Source organism: Sus scrofa, chromosome 3 (assembly GCF_000003025.6).
Source record: "Sus scrofa isolate TJ Tabasco breed Duroc chromosome 3, Sscrofa11.1, whole genome shotgun sequence".
Taxonomy (NCBI): Eukaryota; Metazoa; Chordata; class Mammalia; order Artiodactyla; family Suidae; genus Sus; species Sus scrofa.
Window position 1 is genome coordinate 51,463,081 of NC_010445.4, and position 27,609 is coordinate 51,490,689.

Here is a 27,609-nt window from a genome sequence, read left to right on the forward strand (position 1 = left end):
AACGCGGGATCCGAGCCGCGTCTGCAACCTACACCACAGCTCACTGCAATGCCGGATTGTTAACCCATTGAGCAAGGGCAGGGACCGAACCCACAACCCCATGGTTCCTAGTCGGATTCATTAACCACTGCGCCACGACAGGAACTCCACAACATAATATTTTAAATGTCCAGGATATAATCCAAAATTGCTTGATATACCAACAACGATAAAAATCCGACCAATTCTCAAAGGAACAAGCAATCAGTAGATATCTCTTCAAACATGATCCAGCTGTGTGAATTATCAGACCAACTCTAAAGTAGGCTTTAGAACCATCTTCTATGAACTAAGCTGAACAGTCTTGAAGTTATAGAAAGGTAGAAATTCTCAGAAGAGAAATATAGTCTATTAAAAAATGATTAAATTGGAGTTCCTGTCATGGCTCAGTGGTTAACAAATCCAACTAGGAACCATGAGGTTGCCGGTTCAGTCCCTGGCCTTGCTCAGTGAGTTAAGGATCCAGCGTTGGCATGAGCTGTGGTGTAGGTTGCAGACACGGCTTGGATCCTGCATTGCTGTGGCCCTGACGTAGGCCAGCGGCTATAGCTCTGATTCCACCCCTAACCTAGGAGTCTCCATATGCCGCAGGTGCGGCCCTAGAAAAGGCAAAAAGACAAAAAAAAAAAATTAAATTGAAATCTTAGCATTGAAAAATACAATAAGTGAAGTAAAAACTCATTAGATGAGCTCAATAGCAGAACAGGGATGAGAGAGGAAAGAGCAAATGGATGTGAAGCGAGAGCAATAGGAGTTATCCAAACTGAAGAGCCAAAGAAAAAGCGACCAAAAACAAACATGATTAGTCTCAGGAACTTGTGGGACAACATGAAAAGGTCTCATATCTGTGTCACCAAAGTCCCTAAAGCAGAGGCAAAGCTATTCGTGTGGAAAGGACAGTTATAGAAATAATGCCTTTAAATGTCTTAAGTTTGGTGAAAGACAAATTTATAGATACCAACAACTCAGCAAACTCTAAAGAGGAGGTATGTAATAATAAAATTCCTGAAAACCAAGCATGCACACAGGGCTATTGGGGTGAGAATGACATATTAGAGATACCAGAACATCATTTTCAAGAACTATAAGTTTCTCATCAGGAAATGATTGAGGCCATTGCCTATGTTAGAGTAAATATTGTGAGCTGGGGGCATGTAGTCACAATCACCACAAAGCAAAGGAAAAGCATTGGTGGTAATGAATTGGGCTGCTCCCTTTCATGATCACAGGGGGTGCCTTTGAAGAGGGGGTGCTCAAGGGCTGAGGGCATGTTGGGGACAACAGGGACTGAATCACCCTCTGTGAGCAGAGGGCAGAGGACGTCTGGGAGTTTCCACCTGCAGGTTTGGAACCCTGCAAGTACACAACAGTGAGTATGCCACAACAAATTATAGCAAAGAAACAAACAAACAATTGAGACCAGAAGGCAGTTAAACAGTATTTTTAAAGTTTCCCAAGAAAAAGACCTATCAACCTAAAATTCTGCCTCTAGTGAAATTATCTTTGAGGGATGAAGGTAAAAGAAAGGCATTTCCCAAGTGGAAAACATAGAATTTGTCACCAGTAGACCTGCTCTACAAAGAAATGCTAAAGACATTTATTTAGGCTGAAGGGAAATGACACCAGAGTTTCCTTGAAATTTCAGAAATGAAGAAAGAGAAACAGAAAAGGAGGATATCTGTGTAAATACGGTAGATTATTTTTCTTATCTTAATTTATTTAAAATATACTTGTTGAAATATACACACCACACACACACACACACACACACACATATAATTTCAGTATAATACAGTAAAGAAACGTAGGTTTTAGATTCAGGCTGATCTGAGTATCCAGTTACTTAAACTTATGAACCTATAAACTATGGATATTTCTGAACCTTCACTTCTCTAAAATAGGAAAGTATGTGTCCATCCTTTAGAGCTCTTGGAAGAAATACTAATAATGAATGTGAAATGTGTAGCACATCACAAAAGACCGATGAATGACATTTATTTTGTGGTACCTTTTACTGTTGTCGTTAAAATTGCATTAACACGACACAGCAAGTGGTACTATATTTAGTAAGAGGAAAGTGAATTCCTTTCCCCAGAGAGCCTCACATACTGTTTATGTGCCGCTGACATTAGGAAATCCCTTTAGATTATGGTTTACAGTACAAAAGTTGTGTTTGACAATCCATAAAGTCCCACAGAGCATTCATGCTGCCTTCCACGGGAAGCCTCCCCATCTACTAAGAAGGCACTGGCTATGTTTTACACCACCTGCCTCCCAAATACCCAAATTCCAAACAAACAGGGTCAGAGACCAGACACAAAGAACCAGAACACGGTAGCCTCTGAAGTGGGGCAAAGACTCACTGAGCTAATCAGTGCCACCCCCTGAGAACAGGAACACTGGGGAAGTGAGGGGATGTTGGGTAGAGCTGAAGCCACAAGGAAGCAATGGTAGCTGATCCAGAGGAACCTGGACCGTGCACAATCAGAGGTGGGAATTAGGACTCAGGCCACAGAGAGGGCAGAAAAAGCAGAGGAGGCTCTCTGCACAGAGAGAAGCAGAGGGACGGCAAGAAAGAGAAAAACCAAGTGAGGGGGAGCGAGAATAGAGAACCAGACAGAAATGGGGGATAAAGTTTCCCCGGAACTTAAATCCTCGGACCTGCTATTTCCCGCCCTTGGTTTACTTCAGCTAAGCAGCCCAACTTTTCATTCTGAATCCCAGGTAAAAGGCAGGAGCAACAGATGTGTATTGAAGGGACGGGAAACCTGGCCATCTGAATGTTGTGACCACACAGACATGGCTTCCAAGTGCAATCCCTTACTGTAGTCACCACATGCTTTATTTTCTGCCTGTGCTTCAACATTTAAAAAGTGCACAACTTCAAGCCTATTTCAAAATTTCTTGGAACTTCCTGTTTCCTAGCTAATTATATTACCTAGTTTGCATATGTGGCACACTTTGATTCCAGAATTGAAATGTTCAGTTGTAATGAAGGCTCGTTTCCTGGAACTGGGTAGTTGTTTCACTGTCTCAAGTGAAACCAAGACAATCAGATTTTTCAGCACAAAATGAACTAAGAACACATGCGTTGAGAGTCAAACATGATTCTGGGGCCCCTCCACTTACTGTGTGACTCTGATAGACCAGTTTTCTAATAGAGAAAACACTATCCTTTATATAAGGTTATAGGAAAGCTAGAGAACATACATGAAAAGTAATACATGTACCAAGGACTCAAATATAGTTGCTATTACTGTTATTTTTACACACTTTGTAATAAAATGCTCTTGTCAATAATATAGTTGACAAAAGATATCTATTAATCTTATGGATCTAGGATGCAGAGAAGCTCTTAGTTCTAGTAGGTAGACACCTTTAAAATTTTAAAGGATGTTCTTGTTTGGCTAGTTCTTATAATATTGTTTAAGATGCCTAGATTTTGAATGTATCTCTGAGAATACTTAATTCGTTTTCTTGTTCTTAATAGGAGCCCATAAAAACTGCAAAGATTTGTCTTTGAAAGCTCTGGGCTGTGCCAAGTGAAAACGTCTCTAAAAATCGATTTCTATCATTAAATACAATTCAAAGCTTAACTTAAACAATATTGAATTTCTATTAATTCCTTAGAACATCAAGCAAGATTTACAATGTAAACAGATTTACATGTAATCTACATCACTGCAATTTGGATTAATTAAAGGAAATCTTTATCTGAATCTGCAAAAGGCCAGAGGTAACTACTGTTTTCAAAGAAATGAAGTTATGTAATTCTAGACATATCTAAACACCTGACAAAGTGGTCCTTGGTCACATGTTGTAATGAGGAGGAGGATGAGTAATTAGTCTAAAAACAGATTCTATGGAAATCTGTTCCCTTGGAGTACTCAGCTTACTTTCCTAAATTGATTAAATTTTTACTTTTACAGTATGACTTTCACTACCAATTTACTTAGTAACTTCATTCTAGTAGAACTTGATTGAAAATCATTAGCCCGGAATATACTGAATTGTCATATCAATATATTCTGTGGAAGTGTATTATTTCCTATTTTAACAGTATTTCTATATATATATATAGCACTTTCTAGTTTTCACTTGAGGACTATCCTGTTGTTTTTTAATAGAGAAAAGAGACATCAAGGCATTAGAGATTGTCAGGTTTGTTAAATAAGAGTGTATATGGGATGTAAAAATATGTTCATGAGGTCTCAGTTCATTCATAAAAAGTGGATGACATAAAGAATCTTAACTGCACTGCAAATTCAAATTTCAGATTCAAACAGATATCAAAGGATCTCATGTTTTGGGGTGTACCCCAAAGTTCAAATTCCAAGCAACACACATAGGAAGTATAGGAAGATATTTATTAAGAATGCTTCAGGTAGGAAACATACAAATCACCCAAAACGAGAGGAGAGTGAAAGTCCTGAGATAAAGTGGACTATTAATTACGCACATCGATACGTGTGCATGTGCATGTGTGCGCGTGCACGTGTGTGTGCGCAGATTACCACAGATAGGAAACCAATGGCAGAATTGGCATCTTTTCCAAATTTGTCGTAAAGGTTAGAAAAATAAAACCCTACAGAATTTCTTTTCCACTAAGAATGTACTGAAATGCATTGAAACCTTACTAGTTTAGGCGATGCGCAAAAGCAGCTTGAAGTGTTAACTGTGGATTATTTTAGAATAAGTCCATTCCAAGTCCATTCCATCCAATAACTCAAACTGGTGTCTCCCAAGAGACCTCTACACAGAGCCCTGTCAAGCTTGTCTGGTGAATGGGCACGTTGGTGACAACCAGAAGACACTTAATTTAGCAAACATATTTCAACAGCTCTCTAGGTGCCAGACCCCAAACACTGCTAGAGTAAGAAGCCTTGCCCTCGCAAGTTCAATCCAGTGGGAGAAAAGCAAATAATTTAACAGTGTGTTCTGAATGCCCTATTGGAGGGGTACACAGAATATCACTAAGCCAAATGACTCCTGCAGCGAGGCCACTATTCGCTGAAAGGCAGTGAGGGAAGGCCTACCGTACTGGGTAGAGTTGAACTGGGTCTTGATGTTTGCCTGGGATTTCAGTAGGCAGAAGGCAGGAGGAAGGTGTTTGGGAGAGGAGGAGGAGGATGGGGAGGAAGGGGAAAAGGAATGGGAAGGAGAGGGAAAGGGATGGGGAAGAAGGGGGAGGGGGATGGAGGAGGGAAGGCAGCTACCTTCAGCTGCTGCCCAAGCTGATGATGAACCTAGGAAGGAAGTGGCGTTCTGAGCCACTCAACAGAGCTGGTACTTTACTGGACTGTCCTGGGGATCCTCGGAAGGTCAACGATCAGACCTTGTAGCTACGTTTGTATCAGAACATCACTCCTATAACTAGATAGAGAACAAACTAGCAGCAAAAGTGTAGAACAAGGACAACTAGTTAGGTAGTTACTACAGCAACCCTTGTAGGGGCTAAGGCTTGGCAGTTGAGAGACAGGTGAAATCAGCTTTAGTAATTCTCTTGATACAGGTAGTGAGAAACCAGCAAGAATGATGGCTGTCCTCATGGGTTTCATTTTATGCCCAGTTTGGTCTGTGATGATACTAACAAAGCTCATCTTGATTTCGTAATATTTTAATTGATACGACAAACCCTCATTCACACACAGTATAGAGAGGAAAGTCAATCCAAATGATCACAATTCCAAATTCGTAGTGTTTTGATAAATTATTTTGTTGTGCATATAAGAACGTAAATATTGTATTTGCAGTTTAAAGATAAACTTAAGTGTTATTCATTTTTTAAAACTTGCTATCTTGCCTCAGACACCTCACAAAGCTAGTTCAGAAAGCTAATCCTCTGTTTCGACACATCCTCAAGCACACACAGTGTGAAGTGCTACAAAACGTTCTAAATGAAGCCAAAACAAAACATACCACCCCCTCCACCATCCCCGGCAGCAAATGAGGGCCTCCAGCATATGCTGCCTTAGCTTTAGGCAAGACGCTTCTGCTACACAGGCCAGCAAGCCTGCCCCGCATCTCCATACACTGCTTGTCTTGGCGATGTCGGGCAGGTCTAAAAATACAGTGATGCCTGCAGCCGAGCAGAAGGCCAGGCTGCACAGAGCTCCATGTCTGAGCTCCACAGCCGTGGAGGAGCCAAGCCAAGTCACGTGCTCTGCTCTGTCCATTGATTCTTTTAGGACAAAAAGAACACTGAGAGACCCGACACAGAGTTTATTCACTTCCCTAGGGTATGCCTGATGGGGAAGGAGTAGCTGAGAGGCAATGAGTGCCTTGGGAAGCAGAGGCAGGGCTCTAGCTGTCCATGCTGGCTGTGACTTTGGGAAGGCCCTGAAGCAGGAGAATGGGTTTGGTCACAGGGTTGAGGGCGCTCCAGGTTTGAGAGCGTACCCACTGCCATTAGTCATTTCCAGTTTGCTCCTCCTAACAGCACTGGGGAGGGACGGGACCAGGAAGAGGCTTGCTGGGTGCCGGACAGAGTGGCATTGCAGGAATGGAGGTAGAAGAGGGGCTGGCATTCTCAAGGTCACAGTAGAGAGGAAAGCGAGGCTCCCAACAGGGAGGGGAAGGGGACAGATCACCCCACACTTGCCAGTCTGGTATAAGGATTATTTTGAGCTGGGAGCAGATGAGACTCGATGCATGCAGCAAGAAACCTAGGTGTTTTCCTCATCTGACCCTACAGAGAAACTTCGGAGAAACAAGGACTTCCAAAAGAGTTTTTTTGGCCACAGAGAAGACAGGAAGTCAGCACCACGATGGGTCTTCCCATAAACCTACTAAAATAATCCATATCTTCCATCAGTTCCTGGCATATATTTCTCCTAGTCACTTTCCCACCATTAACCACCCAATGGTCACCTTCCTTTGTCTTGTCACATCTCCAACCAGTTTCATTCTTTGCTAAAATGCAAAGACTTTCCCGGGCTGATCTGCTGCATTGGGCTTTCACTCTCCTATGAAAGCCTCTATGTGCACACATCATCAGATCCTTTCCTGAGAAGACTTGCTCTCCTTTAATCAGGCCATAAAAGGAATAGTTTTGGATCTCTTTATTATTCATATACTTTTTTTTTAAACATTCAGTGTGGGCCTGTTTACCCGAAGCTTTTGGTAGGCAATTGAAAATAATTACAGCAAAGTCTTGCTTAGTTAGTTTTAAGTATTCTATTGTAAGTATTCTAAGCCCCCTGAGTCTTCATTTTCATATCTTTCAGATGATTTGCCTCCACAAGTCTCTAACACCTTAGAAAAAAAAAATTTCTCTGAGGAATTTTATGTCTTTTATTACAACCTCACATCCAGGAATCTTTCTAAGGCATGTGACTCAAAAGTAGTTTCTATATTTCTTTATCAGAAAAGTTAGTTTAGGAATTGCACAGCACTAAAATGACTTGATAGTTCCTGTTTTTATCATAAAACACCAACCAAAAAAAAAAAAAGAGAGAGAGAGAGAGATTAACATCTGAATTGAAGTACACTCTTTCATTCACCCATGCTCAAACATTGGTAGAAAAATCTACCTTACATCGGGCACTGGCTGGATAAGCACATACCAGAGATATGCCATGAAAAAGTACAATACATGCTATCAAGCAGTCTAACAGGAGAGAAACACACAATCAGATGACTATCAGCTATGCCAAGCACAAGGGGAAAATTCTAGTGTATCTACACACAAAAGTAGAGGAAGGGTACTGGACCCAGTCTCGGCGTATTGCAGAAGGCTTCTTGGATGAGCTGACGATTCTTACATGGGAGACCAGTAAGGCAGGAAATGGAGGCAAAGAGCAGAAGGCATGAACAGAAAAACAAGAAGCGGAGTTCCCATTGTGGCTCAGCAGAAACAAATCTGACTAGCATCCACGAGGAAGCAGTTTCGATCCCTGACCTCACTCAGTGGGTTAAGGATCCTGCATTGCCATGAGCTGTGTGGTGAAGGTGGCAAATATGGCTCAGATCCCAAGTTGCTGTGGCTGTGGTATAGGCCAGCAGCTACAGCTCTGATTGGACCCCTAGTCTGGGAACCTCCAAACACCGAGAGTGTGGCCCTAAAAAGACAAAAAAAAAAAAAAAAAGAAGAAGAAGAAGAAGAAGAAGAAAAGCAGGTGTGTGTGCGAGTAGCTTAGTGCGAAGGAGCAGAGAGTGAAAGGCTTTGGTGTTGGGGAAGTGGTGAGAGAGAGAGAGCAGATGGCAGATTTCTATGGTCCTTGTAGAATTTAGTTGCTTCTCAGTGGAACAACTGGCCCCACATTACATAAAAATTTCCATACAAGTGATAGGAAAAATCATTCCTTAACTTTTAAAATAGGTGTTTTGTCTACATGAAGCTTCAATCTATGAATAATCAAACGATTGGCTAAAAGTTTTGTGGGTGGGGAAGTTTTCAGCGAGAAAAAGAAAAAAGGAGAGTAAAACATATACTCCCTTTTCTTTATTATACAAATTTATATTTTGATATTTTTTCTTAAAGGGCAAAATACTTAGACATAAAGACACACACACACAAAACTAACAATACTTCATAGACACTAGTCTGTATTGTGAGGAAAATAAAATGGGCAACAGACCTTATCAAGGAATTGTAATAATTTGGGGGAAAAAAAAGTAAGTTAAAAAGCTTCTAGGAAGAAAGTAAAGGTATAGAGATGAGACCAAACATGGTCTGCTGGGATGAGAGTATTGTGCAGGCAAATAGTGGCCTGATCCAGCCAGCAAATGCCTTGGAAAAATACTTAGCCAGCTCAGAATCTGGACCTGCATTGTTCAGGATGTGAACCACGCATGCAAGGAGTGCTAGCGCGGTGGGTGTGAGGTGACTGTCTTCGGGGCACAGACCAGACAGCTGGGACAGAGCTGGCCTCCCTGGTGGGTCCAGCATGCTTGGTTTACTACAGAACAAACATTCACACTCCGCTTATTCAGCAACAAACTGAGTGTCACATCTTCGCCCCTGAATAGAACACATGGTCTTTGCTGTTCAAACTCAGCGTTCACCGAGGACCTAAACCCCTCGCAGGCGCCTCTGGCTGATTTGGCTCCTTCTAGGCCTCCGAAGTCTGAAGGGATAGAGTAAAAATTCCTACTGGCAGCCTTGCGTCTTCAATGACCTGCCTGCTATTTGCTCTGTGTTCTTAAGAAGTGAGTCACTAATCCAGCCTCCTTAGATTTTGTTTGTTTCCTGATAACAAGGTAGAGCCAGCAGTCTCAGAAGTCTGCCAACACTTCTGGTCAGAGCCCCAACCAGCAGGCAGTCAGTACTTCCCTTTGATAAGGAACTGCAGAGATTGAACTTGGAAGTCTCCACTCGAAAAGACCAGCCCTCTAAAACTGCCCATTTTAAGCAGATCATTGAAAAGATCAAACATGCGTTCCCACAGCCACTCTGAACATGGTCTAGTGGGGATTTGGTCTTATTTATCTGCAGTGATAAGATATATCTTTGGAAGATTTCCCTCTCTAGCTACTCAACCCAGAAAGCTGTGAGGGCAAATACCCCTCCTATTGTATAAAACAGCTGTTGCTCTGGAAACAAGTTAACACTTTGCTTTCCATAAAATGTGTCACTTCTCTTAACAATACCAAATCAATGCTCTATTGATGTGAATAATTGCCATGGCCACATACAGTCCTGAAGCAATGAATGTGAGTAGTAGAAAAAGCACTTTAGAAAAATCAATCATATTTTAAAATAACCATATTTAAAAGTCACTTTAATTTTCTTTCTCTACCCCCAGATGTGTTTGTAAAGAGTAATAAAAAGTAATAGAAAAACTCATATTGAGTCGTCATGACAAAACGAAAAAGTAATATAATAGAACTCAACAGTCCTCCCCTAATTAACAAATAGATTGTGTTTTAAAGTATCTATTGCCTGTTAGAAAAAGGAACCATAATTTCCTGCACAATGTTATCAAGGAGGTGATTATGGAAATGGAGGCAGCTCACTATAGAACATGAACTTTGAGTTGAAAAACCTAACTGCTATCAGTTTCCTTGGCTTTGAAATGGCAGCAACGAATTGGACCTCACAGCGCTGTCATCAAGCTCGAAGGAAGCTATGTTATCCAGAGTAGGCGGGCTACCAAAATGATTGCACATAATAGGGGCTTTTTGCAAGAAACAAAATGTCATTCTGTTGTGATATTAATGATTTTTATAAAATAAATTTTTCTTTTTTATATATTTGCCAACAGATTAGTAGGTTTCAACATACAGAAACAAGAAATAAGGATATAATGAATAGCTCTGAAGAAATTTTGATGGGGCTTCTGAGTAATTTATAGCTTCAATTATTGATAAATTGACTAGATTTAATCCCTAATGCCAGCACTGAAATTTATCAAGCAGTACTTATGTTTATCACTTATATATTATCACTTAAAAGTAAAAAGAAAAAAGAGATTACACAAGATAAGATTTGTTAAAAGGGAAACAGCAGTAAGTGGGCCCAAGAAGAAAGAAATCCAGGTTGCAAAACCCAACACCCAATTGCTGTGGGCAGCCTGCTAAACTCAAGGGTCAGCTCTCAGGCCATGCCTTCCTCTACATCTGGGTAGTATCTGGCCAAGCTTATCACTCCCTTCTCTGAGAAAAACTTTCTCTCTCTAGTTCCCAAAACATCACCTGCTTCTGGTTTTCTTCCTGCTTCCCTAGCTGCTGTCCTACCTGGGTCTCCTTGGTGGGTCCCTTCTCTTCTTCCTGACGGCTGAACAACAGAGCTTCCTAGGGCTCTGTTCTTGCACCGCCCTCCAACCCCCCATACTCACTCCCCAGATAGTCTTCTCTTGCCCTATAGTTTTAAATATATCCCCATTCAAGGACTCCCAAATGCACAATTTCTGCCCAAACCTCCACCTTTAATTCCAGACTCTGTGATCCAAAAGCCTCCACTAAGTGTCCTCAACTTACTATGTCCAGAAACTACCAAAGCTTCCTCCTAAAAGTCATCTCCACCTCCAAAAACAACAACTTCATCCCTCCAGTTGCTAAGGACAAAATGTGTCATTATTAACTCTGCCCTTTCTCTCACACCTCTCACTGACCATTAGCAAATCCAGTCAGCTGTTCCTGAATTCAGAACATAGCTAGATAGCATGAACTTCTGCATCTCCAAGGAGATGACGCAGGCATAATTTTCCCTATTGCTTCTTTTAATCACATATAAAATCCCTGGAGATTCTATGAAACAAACAGAAGAAGATTCAGAAAGGGAAATAAGAAGAGGAAGACCAACAAGGAAACTTGGAACCCAAGGAATGATGTGATGATGAGTTCCCTGGGTTTTTGTTTTGCTCATTCATCCTGTACTTGGAGCTAGAGGACCCAATAACCAGGAAATGGCAATAGACATAGACAACAGCAGGCACAACACCCACCTGCCTTCCCCACTGGACAGTGTCAGAGAAGGAAGGGAGGAGATACTTCTTTTATCACCACCAGGCAGGAATGTTCAGCCTTCATCCTGTGGGGTCAGTGGGAATGGAAAAGCCAGAAATGCCAACAATCACAGTCAAAGAAAGTCCCTACGAAAACTGTTTATCCAAAGAACCAGGTAAGGGGCTACCTAGCAAAGCAAGAAACTTAGAAAATAACCACTATACTAGTCCAACACCACAGAATAAAATTTTGGCCCCATTCCCACTCTGATCAGCAAAGACTGAAAGGGGAGCCTAGTTTTTACTCCTGATAGGCTGTAGTGGGTGGCCTTTCCCCACTACACACACACACACACACACACACACACACACATAAGGATGTATCAGAGAAAAATGAATAAGGAGGCAGAACTTTCATCTCTGCAGGGATAACAAGGCCATCATTCACAATGACAGTAGAGACCATGTAGGAAGCCAGGACTTCCACCCCTACGAGGTGGAAATTGGACATCCCTGCCCCCCTGGGGTAGTATCAGAGGAGGCCTACTGGAGATTTAGGACTTTCACCACCACCCAGTAGCAACGAGGACACCTTGCATACCCACCATGTCAGCGGAAATCATGGTTAAAGCTGTAACCCCTCCTGGTCAGGACAGTATTGACTGAAGCATAGTGGAAAGCCAGAACTCTCACTACCGCCCAACAGTACCAAGGAGGGCTCCTTCTTACGTCATATAGACTAAATGGGGAACCTGGAATTCCACCCCACCTGTTTTTATTAAGGAAATGCCCTCCGTCTCCTATAGGAGCAGTATCTAAACACCCAACTGAAACAGATGATCCAGAGTCTCATAACATAATGCATCCAAATTCCTGGTTTTAATTTTTTAAAATGAGTCACACCAAGAATCAGAAAAATCTGCAAGTAAAAAAAAAAAAAAATGGAGTTCCCATCATGGTGCAGGGGAAATGAATCCTACTGGGAACCAAGAGGCTGCGGGTTCAATCCTTGGCCTTGCTCAGTGGGTTAAGGATCTGGCATTGCCATGAGTTGTGGTGCAGGTGGAAGATGTGGCTCAGATCTGGTGTTGCTGTGGCTCTGGCATAAGCTGGCAACAACAGCTCCGATTAGAACCCTAGCCTGGGAACCTCCATATGCCGCAGGTATGGCCCTAAAAAGACAAAAGACAAAAAAAAAAAAAAAAAAAAGAAAAGAAAAGAAAAAATCTGAACTTTGATGAAAAAGATCACTCAGTAGATGCCAAAAGATGAAGCAGAGGTGTTAGAATTATCTAACAAGGATTTCAAGTGAATCAGGATAAAAATATCTCAAGGGAGTGAGTATGAACATGTTTTTTTATTCAAATTGAAAACAAAAGTTATTGGTAAAAAAAAAAGATATAAAGAAAAACCAAAAGGAAAATTTAGAAATAAAAAATATAGAAGCCCCCCCCCAAAAAAAAACACTTAGTGGATGGTTTGGACAGTGGAATGGTGTAGAGAGAGTAGATATATACTCTAAAACACTGTAAATAAGTTAAATGGAATGGAATTTTTAAAAATTCAAGTAATCTATAGAAAGGTAGGATAAGGAAAACAGAAAGGAAAAACAGACAACAAATATAAAACATAAATTAAAATGGCAGAGTTAAGGCCTTACAGATCAATAATGACATTAAGTATAAAAACAGTATAAATACACTACTTAAAGAGCATAAATGCATATTTATCTAACAATAGAATATCAAAGTATGTGAGGCAAAAACTGATAGAACTGGTAAGAGAAAAGGATGAATCCACTGTAGCAGCAGGAGACTGAACACCCCTCTATCAGAATGGACAGATCCATCAGGCAGAAAACCCTATCAGTAAGGATAGAGCTGGATTCAACAACACTATTAATGAATTGGATATACAGTTGACCCTGGAATAATGTGGGTTTGAACTACATGGGTCCACTGATACTTAGAATTTTTCCAATAAATACACAGTTCAATTAAGCTCAGATCATGTATTAATTATGCAGTCCACAGCTGGCTAAATCTTCAGCTACGTATTGCACAGGTAGAGAGGGCTGCCTACGGTACTTGAGCATTCATGGATTTTGGTATACCTGGCAGATCCTGGAACCAATCCCCAGCAGATCCCCAGAGACAATTGTAATAAATACCTATAGTTACTCACCCAACAACAGCAGAATATGCATTCTTTTCAAGCTCATATGAAACATTCATTAAAACAGACCACATTCTGGGCCATAAAATACATCTCAACAGATTTAAAAGAATAGAGGTCAGGCCACAATGGAATTAAATTAGAAATAAATAACAGAGAGGTTATAAATAAATAACAGAAAAATCCTAATACATGTGGAGATTACAAAACACACTTTCTAAATAATACATGGATCAAAGAGAAAAATCTCAAAAGAAATTTAAAAATAGTGGTTTTTTTGGTCTTTTTAGGGCTGCACCTGAGATATATGGAAGTTCCCAGGCTAGGGGTTAAATCAGAGCTGCAGCTGCCAGCCTATGGTACAGTCATAGCAACAATGGGTCAGACCTGTAACTACAACCTACACCACAGCTCACAGAAACGCCAGATCCTTAATCCATTGCACAAGGCCAGGGATCAAACCCATGTTCTCCTGGATACTAGTTGGGTTCATTACCACTGAGCCATGATGGGAACTCCAAAAATAGTTTTAATTAAATGAAAATTAAAACAAAATTTATCAAAATGTGTAGGATGCAGAAGTGCTTTAGAGGGAAGTTTATAGTTTTGAATTCCTATAACAGAAGAGAAAAAGCTCTAAAATCAATAATCTAAGTTTCTACTTAGATCAAATTAAAAAGCAGATCAAATTAAATCCAAAATAAGCAAGAGCAGAGAAATGATATAAATTAGTGCAGAAATCTACAATTTGAAAACAGAAATCAAAACATAAGACCAAAAAAAAAAAAAAAAAAGCTTATTTGAAAAGATCAGCAAAATGAATGTCTCTAGCCATGCTACCTAAGAAAAAGAGAGGACAAACTGCTAATATCAAAAATGAAAAAGGTAACATCACTACAGAGCCTGTCGACATTAAAGAGATAATAAAGGGATACTATGAACAACTCTATGCCCACAAATTTAATAAAGCAGTTGAAGTGGACCAATTACTTGAAAGACACAATCTGACAAAACTAAAACAAGAACAGGGAATCTGAACAAAAATATGTATTTTAAAGAAACTGAATCAGTAATCAATAAACTTTCTAATCAGAAAGCACCAGGCCCAGATGGGTTTACTGTTAATCCCTACAAAATACTTATGGAAGAAGTTATACCATCTCTCTACAATATCCCAGAGGAAAGAAGCAGAGGTCATGCTTTCTAACTCATTCTATGAGGCCAGAGTCATCCTAATACCCAAATCAGATATTGCAAGGAATTTATAAACTATAATCAATATCTCTCATGAGGGAGTTCCCATCGTGGCTCAGTGGAAATGAATCTGACTAGTGACCATGAGGATGTAGGTTTGACCCCTGGCCTTGCTCAGTGGTTTAAGGATCCAGCCAGCATTTCCATGAGCTGTGATATAGGTTGCAGACATGGCTTGGATCCCCTGTTGCTGTGGCTATGGTGTAGACCAGCACCCATAGCTCTGATTTAACTGCTAGCCTAGGAGCTTCTATATGCCACACGTGTGGCCCTAAAAACAAACAAACAAACAAACAAAAAAAACCTCTCATGAACACAGATACAGAAATAATCAACAAAATATTGGCTAATTGAATATAACAATGCATAAAAATAATTATACACCATAATCAAGTTGAATTTATCCCAGGTATACAAGGCTGCTTCAACATCCAAAAATCAGTCAATGTAATCCATCATTATCAACAGGCTAAAAGAGAAAAATCACATGATCATATCAGCAGATGCAGAAAAAAACATCTGACAAAATCCAACATCTTTACTTGATAAAACTCTCAGTAAACTAGGAATAAAAGGGAAATTCCTCAAGTTGATAATGCATATTTATAAAAACCCTATAGCTAATATCTTAATGGTGAGAAACTTGAAGATTTCCCACTAACATCAGAAACAAGACAAGGATGTCCCCTCTCACCACTCCTTTTCAAATATAGGAAATCCTAAATATGCAATATGATAAGAAAAGGAAATAAAAGTTATATATATTGAGAAAGAAGAAATAAAACTATCTTTGTAGATGACATGCTCTTCTCTGAAGAAAATCTGAAAGAATCCTAAACAAACAAACAAACAAACAAAAACCTCCTGGAACTAATGAATGATTACAGCAAAGTTGCAGGATACAAGGTTAAGATACAAAAGTCAACTGATTTCCTCTATATCAGCAATATCAAGAAGTGGAACTTGAAATTAAATATGCTTACATTCATGCTCCCCCCAAAGGAAAATGCAAATAAGCATAGAAAAAGATGTTCCACTTTAAATGTCATCAGGGAAATGCAAATAAAGCAACAATGAGATACCACTCTACATCTATCAAAATGACCCAAAACCAGATGTTGATAATGAAGAAGGCCTTCATATATGAGGGCAGGAGCTATATAAGAACTCTCTCTACCTTCCTCCCATTTTTTTCTATGAACATAAAACTTAAAAAAAAAAAAAGTCTCTAAGTAAAAGGGGGAGAAAGAGATAGCTCTACAGACTTGAAAAAAAAAAAGGTATCCCATTAAACATCAATCCAAGTTAGGAGTGGTTGTACTAATATCAAATAAACTTTATTTTATGATAAAGCAAGTTACTTGCAATAATACATATTAATACAAGTATCACTCTGAAAAGAAGGCATAGCAATACTAAATGTGGATACATCTGACAAGAGAGCTGCAAAACATGTGATGCAAAACTGACAGAACTGAAAAGAGAAATAGATAAATCTATAATTATAGTTGGAGACTTCTATACATGCTCTCAATAATTAATAGAACAATCAGGCAGAAAATCAGCCTGTATAGTGAAGAACTCAACAACGCCATCAGCCAAGAGCTTCTACTGACATCTCATAAAACATTCCATTCAACAACAGAAGTATACACATTCTTTTCAAGTGACTTGGAAAATTTAGCAAAAGAAATCATGCCCTGGGCCACAAAACAAACCTTATCAAATTTCAAAGTATTTAAGTCATACAAAGTATGATTTCTTATCACAATAGAATCAAACTAAAAATCAGTGGCAGAAAGATTAAAAGAAAATCTCCAAACTCTTAGAAACAAACAAACAAACAAAAACCCTCTAAATAACCCATGAATCAAATAAGAAATCTCAAAGAAAATTAAAAAAACACAGTGGGCTGGAGTTCCCATCATGGCTCAGCAGAAACAAATCTGACTAGTACCCATGAAGACATAGGTTTGATCTCTAGTTTTGCTCAGTGAGTTAATGATCTGGCGTTGGCATGAGCTGTGGTGTAGGTCATAGACAGGCTTGGATCTGGCATTGCTGTGGCTGTGGCACAGACTGGCAGCTACAGCTATGATTTGACCCTTAGTCTGGGAACCTCCATATGCCATGGGTGCAGCCCTAAAAAGTCCAAAAAAAAAAAAAAAAAAAAAACACACACACACACACACAACGAATTGAATGAAAATGAAAACAAAATATATCCAAAATGTAGGAAGAAGCGAAAGGAGTCCTGAAAGCAGAATCTATACTAGTAAATGCTTACATTAGAAAATATTTTAAAAAATCAATAATCTAATCTTTCACCTCAAGAAACTACAAAAAGAAGAGTAAAACAAACATAAAGCAAGCAGAAAGGACATAATGGAGATAATAGCAGAAATCGATGAAAATGAAAACAGAAAACTAAAAGGAAATATGAAAAAAATGGGATCTTTGAAAAGTTCAATAAAATAATAAGACTCTAACAATATTTACAAAGAAAAAATAAGACCAAGGAGTTTCCATCGTGGCTCAGTGGTTAACGAACCTGACTAGCATCAATGAGGATGCAGTTTGATCCCTGACCTTGATCAGTGGGTTAAGGCTCTGACATTGCCAGGAGTTGTGGTAGGGGTCACAGACGCAGCTCAGATTCCACGTTGCTGTGGTGTAGGCCAGCAGCTACTTCTGCAATTCAAACCCTAGCCTGGGAACCTCCATATGCCACAGTTATGGCCCTAAAAAGACAAAAACAAACAAAAAAGACCAACATGAGGTATCCCACCACAGACACACACACATAAAATCAGTAAATACCACAAACTATCACAACTCACTTTATAATAAATACATAACTTGAATAGTCCTACAACCATGGAGAAAACTGTATACATAATTTTAAATTCTTTGAAAATTAAATTTCCTGCTCTAGATGGCTTTATTGGTGAATTCAACCAACATTACAATTAAAAAAAAATTACTACCAATTCTCCACAATCTCTTGCTGAAAACAGAGGAAGAGAGGACATTTCCCAATTTTCTTTAGAAGACCAATATTACCCTGATAATAAACCTAGCCAGAACTAACATAAAAAAGACAAACCACAGACCACTATTTGTCATGAATACAGATGCAAAAATCCTTAATACAACAAAATTAACAAATAGAATTTATAAATATATGAAAAACTTATACACCATGACCAAGTGGGGTTTATTCCATGGATAAAGGGATGGTTCAAGAGTTGAAAATCAATAAATATAATAATGATATTAATATGCTAAATAAGAATAATCTCATGATCATAGCAATTAATGCATAAAAAACACTAACAAAATCCAACATCCACTCATGACAAAAACTTCCTGAAAACTTGAAATAGAGGGGAACATACTCAGTTTAATTAAGAATACCTGCAAAAATCTACTGCTAACACCATACTTAAGAGGAAAGATTGAATGGTTTCTCCTTAAGACTGGGAACAAAGCAAGGATGTCTGCCTCACTGCTGCTATCCAACAAGATACGGGTTGTTATACCTAATGAAATAAGGCAATAAAAGGAAATAAAAAGCATATAAATGAGCAAATAAGAAATAAAATTGTTCTTTTTTTCCAATGGTATTACTGCCTCTGAAGAAATCCCAAGCAATCCACAAAGAAACCTCCTAGAACTACTAAGTGATTCCAGCAAGGTTTCAAGATACAAGGTTAAATATTAAAAATCAATCATTGACATATGATTGGATTAAGAAGATGTGGTGTATATATATATAATGGAATACTACTCTGCCATAAAAAAGAACAAAATAATGCCATTTGCAGCAACATGGAACTAGACACTCTCATACTAAGTGAAGTAAATCAGAATGAGAAAGACAAATGCCATATGATATCACATATCTGGAATCTAGTATATGGCGCAAATGAAACTTTCCACAGAAAAGAAAATCATGGACATAGAGAATAGACTTGGGGTTTCCGAGAGGGAGGGGGAGGGAGCGAGAGGGACTGGGAATTTGGGGTTAATAGATGCAAACTATTGCCTCTGGAATTGATAAGCAATGAGATCCTGCTGTACAGCACTGGGGCTATGTCTGCTCACTTGCGATGGAGCATGATAATGTGAGAAAAAAGAATGTATACATGTATGTGTGACTGGGTCACCTTGCTGTGTGGTAGAAAATCGGAAGAACACTGTAAATCAGCTATAATGGAAAAAATAAAAAACATTATTAAAAATAATAATAAAAAATAAAATAAAAGTCAATTACAAAAAAAAAATCATATTTATACTATCAATAAACACATGAAAACCACAATTAAAAATACAATAGCAGCTATAATTGCTCAAAAAGGAAATACCTAGACATAAAACTAACAAAACACATTCAGAACTTGTAGGCTGAAAACTACAAAATGCTACTCAAAGAAATTAAAAACCTACATAAATGAAGAAATATCTTGTGTTCACAGATTGGAAGACTCAACATAATAGAGATATTAAATTTCCTCAAATCGATATACAGGTAATTCTATCACCCAAGAAAGATTTTTTAAATAAATACAGACATGACTATCCTATAATTTATACTGAATGGCAAAGGATCTAGACTAGCTAAAATAATTTTGAAAAAGGAGGACCTAATGGGAGTGGAGTCATTCAACCCAATTTTAAGACAAATAGGTAAAGCCATCAAGATGGAATGGCTCTGCCAGAGGGACAGACACACAGGTCAACAGAACAGAATTCATGATCTAGAAACAGTTCCACACAAGTACAACCAACTATATTCTCACATAGATGAAAAAGCAATTCAATGAAGGAAGACAGGCTTTTTTAACAAATAGTGTTGGGACAATGGAACATACGTTTGCAAAAATAACAACCCTTACATCCCATTAAGAAAAGTTAACTCAAAATAGATCATAGGTTTAAATGTAAAACATAAAACTACAAAACTTTTGGAAGAAAACAGGAGAAAGTCTTCAGAAGCTGTATGACACCAAAAGTACAATCCATAAAAGAAAACTCCATAAGGGAACTTCATCAAAATTCACACCTTCTACTCTGTGAAAGACCTTGTTAAGGTGATGAAAAGATAAGTGGAAGATTAGAAGATATTTGGAAAAGACATTTCAAATAAAGCACTCCTCTAGAGTATATGATGAACTTGCAAAACTCATAGTAATAATAATACTTCAGTTAGAAAATATGTTGATAATGATTGAAGCTGGGGAATAGCGATGCATGGGTTTATTTTACTCTTTTATTCATTTCCATGAAGACCTAAAATTTTTTATAATAGTTTTTAAAGATTAAAATAGGGGACGTTCCTGTCATGGCTCAGTGGTAGCAAACCCAACTGGTATCCATGAGGCTGCGGGTTCTATCCCTGGCCTTGCTCAGTGGGTTAAGGATCTAGCACTGCCGTGAGCTGTGGTTGCAGATGCGGCTCGGATCCCACATTGCTGTGGCGTAGGCCGGTAGCTACAGCTCCAACTGAACTCACAGCCTGGGAACTTCCATATGCCATGGATGCAGCCCTAAAAAGATTAAAATAAAATAAAATATAAAATAAAATATAAAATAAAATATAAAATAAAATAAAATAAAATAATTTAAAAAGATTAAAAAAGGAAAAAAATGAAATTCAGGTCTGATATCTTAAGTTATGTAGCAGCCTGGTCATTCACTTTTTTGTCTCACTTTGGTTTAGTCTGCTTTGGTTTGTTTACAGGTGGTATCCATTTGATAGATTTCCTTGCTGATTGTTAAACAACTTTATAGGACTATACCAGAATCAAGCCCATTTTCACCTTCTAATATCCTGGTATCTGGAACATAGCAAACCTCCCAACTGGGCTCTGTAATTCCTTCCCAGTCTGTACATCTGTTAATAATGCAGCATCTGCAGATTCCCTATACTATAAATCAGGTCTAACTCCTCCTCCATTTGCCCCCCCTCATCTCAGAATATGCAATCTCTGGTCCCCACACTATCTAGAACACTCTTCCTCTGAATATCACCAAGTCCATGCCCTCACTTCCTACAATTCTCCCCTCCAGGCCACTTTTTCCAAGGCATGCTTCCTGGTCACGTAATAGAGCTCATCTCTCCCCCACCTTCACCACTCCAGGCCCCTTAGTCTCCAGCCCCTTCCTATGTCTTCTGTTTCACTGGACACTAGTCACCTTCCAACCTACTATAAAATTGGCTTATTTATGTTTCTGTGTTTGTTCCCCCTCACTAGACTGGCACCCCCCAGGGCAGGGGTTTCCATCTAGTTTGTTCACTGCTATTCCCCAGAACCTAGAACAGTGAATGGCACACAGTATTTGTTGAGTAATTTTTTTAATGTTATTTTTCTGCTTTTTAGGGCTGTACTCTCGGCATATGGAAATTCCCTGGCTGGGGGTCAAATCAAAGCTATAGCTGCCGGCCTTCACCACAGCCACAGCAACACAGGATCTGAGCCACACCTGTGATCTACACCATAGCTCTTGGCAACGCCAGATCCCTGAACCACTTAGCAAGGCCGGGGATCGAACCCACATCCTCAGGGATCCTAGTCGGGTTAGTTAACCACTGAGCCATGAAGGAAACTCCTGTTGAGCACATTGTAACCAATATTATCATATAAATAGTAGCAAATCTTGGACAGTGTGGATGGTAATATTAACTATCATGTACTAAGATGATGCAGATCATGATAATGAGCATTATTTATGAAGCCCTTACTCTTTGCCAGAAACTGCCAAATGCTTATATGTCCATACATCCACACCCACACACATACCCACACACCGCCCCCCATACACACACACCCCCACACACACTCAGAGAGCAAGAAGCATTCTACTAGGGAGAATCTAGGATGAACTGACGTGCCTTAGGCATGACTTATTTTTAGTGTTCTAAATTGGCATAGCATCCTAAGAATAACTGACATTTATTGAATACCGGCTACATGGCAACCACTATGCTAAGCATTTGTATTATTCTGTCTTCATTTTAACAACTGTATGAGGTTGATACTACACTTCTCTCCCTTTCACAAATGAGTGCAGTGAATCTGGGGGGAGAGCAGAGGTAGGAAGTCCTGGCCCCAGAGAGTGAATGCAGACTCTGGCTGAAGCCCAGCTCGTAACGCCTATAGAACCCTCGCCAAGAGCCAGACACCTGGAGGGAGGTTTCATTCCCATCAGCCCCTTTAGGAGGAGGCTGCTTTCTGAGCTCTCTCAGGCAAAGAGGAAGAGGAAACCTGGGGTAGGACTTGGCTTTTAGGAGGATCAGGTGACAGAATGTCAGGAAAATGGAATGACTCCCTCCCTGGAGAGGAAAGGCATTGTCACCAAAAGGGGGCAGGGCCCTCAGGTTCGACCCAAGGGGATAGGTCATGGGCAGAAGTGGGACACAGAGCAGAAGGTCTGGAAGTCTCAGACCAACCCAGCAGGGCCTGTGGGTTTATATCAAAGAAGAGCTGCCGTTAAGGGCCTCTTTATGGCCCTTGGTGGGAAGGGAGCTACCAGGGGCCCCCAGAACTTTGGCATCATCAGGGTATTATCCAGCTGCTCTTTGTTCCCTTCTCATTCTCATTCACTCTGCACGGCATCGAGGACCAACCACCGTGCCTCTCTCAAGACTCTACCCCAGCTCCTCTGACAACACATCAGCCTGCCTTTTGGCTTGCTCCTCAATGCTTCTCTCTCTCCTAACTGGACTCTCCTTGCTTCTTTCCTTCTCTTAAGTATAACTGACCTTTTACCACCTTTTTCCCTATGACATTTTTTCTTAAAGATTATATCCAATATCAAAAACCATCTCCGCAATTTCCCATTGTGCTAATTAACGTGTTTGGATTTAATTGTCAGTTCTACACATCGAGGCTACTTGCTGAATTATTTCAAACCGGTACTCCACCAGCAACCCAAATGTAATGTCTAAATCCAAACTAAATCCACATCCTCCACTACAAAACATGCCCCCACCTCCTGATTCTCATATTTCTGTCCTCCCTACCAAGTTTTCCTAGTTGTACTAGCTCACAGTTCATGGGTGTTATAAAGAAGAACCTGGTCTCCTCCAAGCATTTGTGGGATATGGGGCCAGCAAGAAGGACTTCCTTAGGAAACTGAAGTTTAAACTAGCTCCTGAATAAACCTGCTTTGTTAAGGAAATGCAGGGAGAAGGGGTCAGGGAAGAGGGCTCCAGCATTTGGGGAGGTAGGATGGCACATACAAGGGCCCTGAGTCAAGAGGAAAAATACTGATTCTGAGGAACTTGAAGAAACTCACAGGCCTGTGTACGTATGTTTATTTCAACTCAGCATCTATGTATTCTGCTTCAGAAGAAAGCCAACTGTGAAATTTAGTTCTGAAAATTTTCCACTTGGAAAAAATAAAGTTAAAATAATTTATGGATGAAAACACAAACTGTAATTTTTGCATTGCCATTCCATACAAATATTTATATCCTGGTGATATAAATATGAAATTATATTCTGTGCCTGTGGGAGTTGCAATAAGTAATGAAGAAACTAGAGTTCCTTTCGTGGCTCATCGGTTAATGAATACGACTAGGATCCATGAAGTTGCGGGTTTGATCCCTGGTCTTGCTCAGTGGGTTAAGGGTCCGGCGTTGCCGTGAGCTGTGGTGTAGGTCACAGACACAGCTTGGATCTTGTGTTGCTGTGGCCGTGGTGTAGGCCGGCAGCTGTGGCTTCAATTCGACCCCTAGCCTGGGAACTTCCATATGCCTCGGGTGCAGCCCTAAAAATCAATAAATAAGTAAATAAATAAATAATGAAGAGACTGAATAAACACACAATCACAGTTAAGTTCAAGGAGCTCTCTGACGGGTGTGGTCAAAGCTATGGAGGCGGCAGAAAGAAATGACCGATTCACTTGCGGGCTGAGTTACCTTGAAAATTAATCTATGTTCAGTACATTATCACCAAACTTATGAAATTAATGAACTGTGATGGAATTTAAGCATGAAACAAACCAGAAAATATAAATGCTGACAGATATCAAAAGGTAATGAACCTGTTTAACGGACTTCAAAGTACACGATCCTACCTCAGAAAACAATGCTGAGAATTAGATCACTGTCTCCAGACCTGGGCAACCATCCAAATAACCAGATTTGAGCATAAATGGATTTGAGAATATGTGTTTTGAGATTAAAACAAAAATAAAGGGAACATGGAATTAAACCAGACTGTATACACCAGTCAGGATCAGATAGAAAGGCAAAAAACTCCAACAAAAGTTGAATTCACCCTTTCATTGAGATCCGACTAAAAGACCTGTACTTAAAAAGATTTAATAGTAAGAACTAAAATCAGCCTTTTTGTTCACTGTAGTTTACAAGATTATTAATAAACAAAACCCGGAGACCTGCATTTGCATTTCTTCTGCCAGGGATCAGCTGTTTGAAGACAGGACCACATGGTTTCTCTGAGTCTCAGTCTCCTTATCATGAAAAAGAATAATTTCATCAGTAAAGTCCAATAATTCCAAAATATTGTTTCCAGAAAAATCACTCACTACTGCATCATTTTCAGTGATTTCAATATTGACTAACTGTAAAAACTCAGGAGAATACAAAGCCATTTTACCAATAATTTCCCAGGCCACAATACATCCAATTTTACAAACAACATTTTGAATTGACCCAAGATAAGTTGGCATATGTATAGTGTCTGATAATCATGAAGCTATGAAACCAAAGCTCCGAGTCTAGTGAAGTCTACGTGGCCTCATTAACTAGGAAACACACACTTTCCATCAGGTGGAATATTTTTGACGAAATCTATGTCCTTTTACTAAATAAAGAGACCAATAAAATAATCACTCAAATATGTCAGACATCACTGTACCATAGTGCGAAAATAAGGGACACTTGCATACACCATTTCTGTTGTAGGACATACCTCTTCCCATGTCAGTCATTTTTACTGAAAGTCTTTGATAAAGTTGCTGGGAGTAAATAAGTGTATTACAATATGCGTGCCACAGGGGAGTTTGACAATTTTAAAAAATAGAATATGGTTTTGTCACTAGATCCAGAAAATGACACAGTAATTATATGTAATGCCACATAATAATCCTAAATGTAATTGCAGTGTAATTTTTCTGACATGAATTTACTATTTATCTCCATCATAATTATTAGGTACAGATAATGTTACCTTGTTTTTCAGGTTCTCCTTGAGGTGCAAACCTTTCAGTCCTGTAGGGTCATTTTTAAATATATGGCACCTACGGTATACATTTGATCACAGGCCATCAACATATGAATACCAACTACAACAATACTGAATGTTCTGGAAAGAATGACCAGGAAGGGGCACCGTTTTCACAACATTTTGTGATATAACTTTTGGTAACTTTCTGTAATATAAATGGTTTATCCCACTCCTCCTATGCTGTCTCTCCTCCATCAGGGGCCACGTCACACATGATGGAAGAGGGTCTGGGAAATGTGAATGAGATGCCTCACACAATTTTTTTGAAGGCAAAGAGCATCTGCACTGCACACATTTTCGAGGCCAAAAGCCACAGTCCCTCTGAACACAAGCAAGGTGCTTGGTGGACAAGGAAAGCTGCAGGTCAGCTCACCTCTTCATCTATCCAGACTCCACACCTGCTCCACAAAAGATCATGTTAATGATGTGATACAAGCAGATTCTGCATCCTTTGACAAACTCGAAACAACCTGATAATGTCTGGAAATACATATTTTAAAGAAAGATGAAAAAATGGATGAATGATGTACAAATTCACTAAGTTCTGTGACGATTAATTTCAGTTGTCAGCCTGGTTAGACTATGGTGCCCAGTCGTTTGATCAAACCATAGTCTAGATGAAAAGACATTTTTTAGATGAGATTAGCACTTACAATCAGCAGACTATACAGTCAATTACCCTCCATAGTGGAGAGGGGAATAAAGACGAAGTAAAGGGTTAAGAGCAAAGACAGGTTTCCTGAAGAAGGAACTCTCCCCAAGACTGTACCCTAGAAATTCTCCTGGAGTTTCCAGCCTTCAGGGTCAGGACTGCAACCTCGTCTCTTATGCAAGTTTCCATCTGCAGGCTTGCCCCACAGATTCCAGACTCGCCAGCCTCCACAACAGGAAGAGCCAGTTCCTTAGAACCTCTCCTCTCCCCCAGTCACGCTCAGTCTCCCACCCTCTGCATGCATGCGCGCGCACACACACACACACACACAAACTCTTACTGATATCTGATTCTCTGGAGAATGATCTTGAATAATACACATTTATTAAGAACATTCAGTATATCAGGCATTCTCTGAAAAACGGGTATTTGGGGATTCTATTCATGACATTGGTAAATGCTGTACTAACTCTTAGTTCTAGGGTTAGGATAAACACTATTTATAAAAACCTTATGAAGCCAGCTGGGAATAGAGTTGACATATTGCACTTATGCATTTTCTATACATTAGATTTGTGTATTATATATTGTGTACTTTCTACAGAAACTAAGTTTTTGTACTTTCTATAGAATAATAGAATGAAAACATGAAAGAAACAAGGTAATCATGACTCCAGGGAGGGATACCTGACTCTCTCTCCTCTGTGGTGTATCACACAAAATGAAGGTCAGTGGTTCTGCAGAAGTACAGTAGCATAATTATATTCTTACGTGCAATAGTTGCCAAAAATATTTTAAAATTAGGGTGTGTATTATAATATTTTCCATTGTAAGACTAGCTTTACATCAACTAAACCCTTTGGGAGCAATTCTTTCTGATGAACACCACTATTTTCATATCAGAAAACACTTTTAAAATTTTACCTTTATAAATACCAATCAAATTGCAATGCTTTACTTTAAAGGCAACGTACTTCATTAGAATTATAAATGGTGTTTTAAAAGGAATATCTTGGGAGTGCCCAAGAGGATGCGGGTTCAATCCCTGGCCTCGCTCAGTGGGTTAAGGGTCCAGCATTGCCGTGAGCTGTGGTGTAGGTCACAGACATGGCTCAGATCCCCTGTTGCTGTGGCTCTGGTTGTAGGCCAGCAGATACAGCTCTGATTCGACCCCTAGCCTGGGAACCTCCATATGCCATGGGTGAGGCCCTAAAAAGCAAAAAATAAAATTAAAAAAAAAAATAAAAGTGACTTATTATTTTAAATATAGCATATTGATATCAAAAACTTGTTGAAATGATAGATGTTTAATGCCTTGTTTAACTGTCCTGGCAGCAACTTCCAGAAAGGCAGGGCCCCATCAAAGGCATCTGAGGACAGAGGTACTTACTCACTGCAGAGTCGTAGGAGGTGGCGTTGTGCTCACCTCTCATGAAGGGATATGGTGACAGGTAAGCGTGGGTGCAGTTCTTGGATGGTGGCTGATTGGCTAGGAAGGAAAGCAAAGCAAACGTATTGGTTATCAAGAAGCTGAGTGAAGACTTGTTCCTAATAGATGAGAAATACTGGACCTAGGGGTACACAAGCTTAATAAAACTACTGGTTATATCAATAAATTCAGAGAATGACTGGGTAAGGGAGGATGATTTCCTTAAAAACCTTATATGGAAAAGCACAGGGGACCTGGAAAGTGGATTCATCTAAAACATGTAGCTCATGACCTAATTCAGGAGAGAGAATGCCCTTAAAATCACTGTAAAATTGAAAGCACCAGATTTCATTTATTTTTCACAACCACATCTTTCAGTTCCTAATATAATGCCTAGCACATGGCAGGTGTTCCAAA

At 39.5% G+C, this 27,609-nt stretch overlaps 1 protein-coding gene across 6 annotated transcripts in view; it reads right to left on the reverse strand.

The window, feature by feature from the left end:
• Positions 1–27,609, reverse strand: part of TMEM182 (transmembrane protein 182) — a 234,227-nt gene that overhangs the window by 204,617 nt on the left and 2,001 nt on the right. For all 6 annotated transcript variants that reach the window (XR_002342518.1, XR_002342517.1, XM_013995906.2 and 3 more), the window contains exon 3: positions 27,154–27,252. Coding sequence is in view for 4 of the 6 variants with exons in the window: in XM_013995906.2 (XP_013851360.1) it covers positions 27,154–27,252 (99 nt within the window). In the remaining 2 variants the exon portion in view is untranslated. The remainder of the gene's footprint in view (positions 1–27,153; positions 27,253–27,609) is intronic.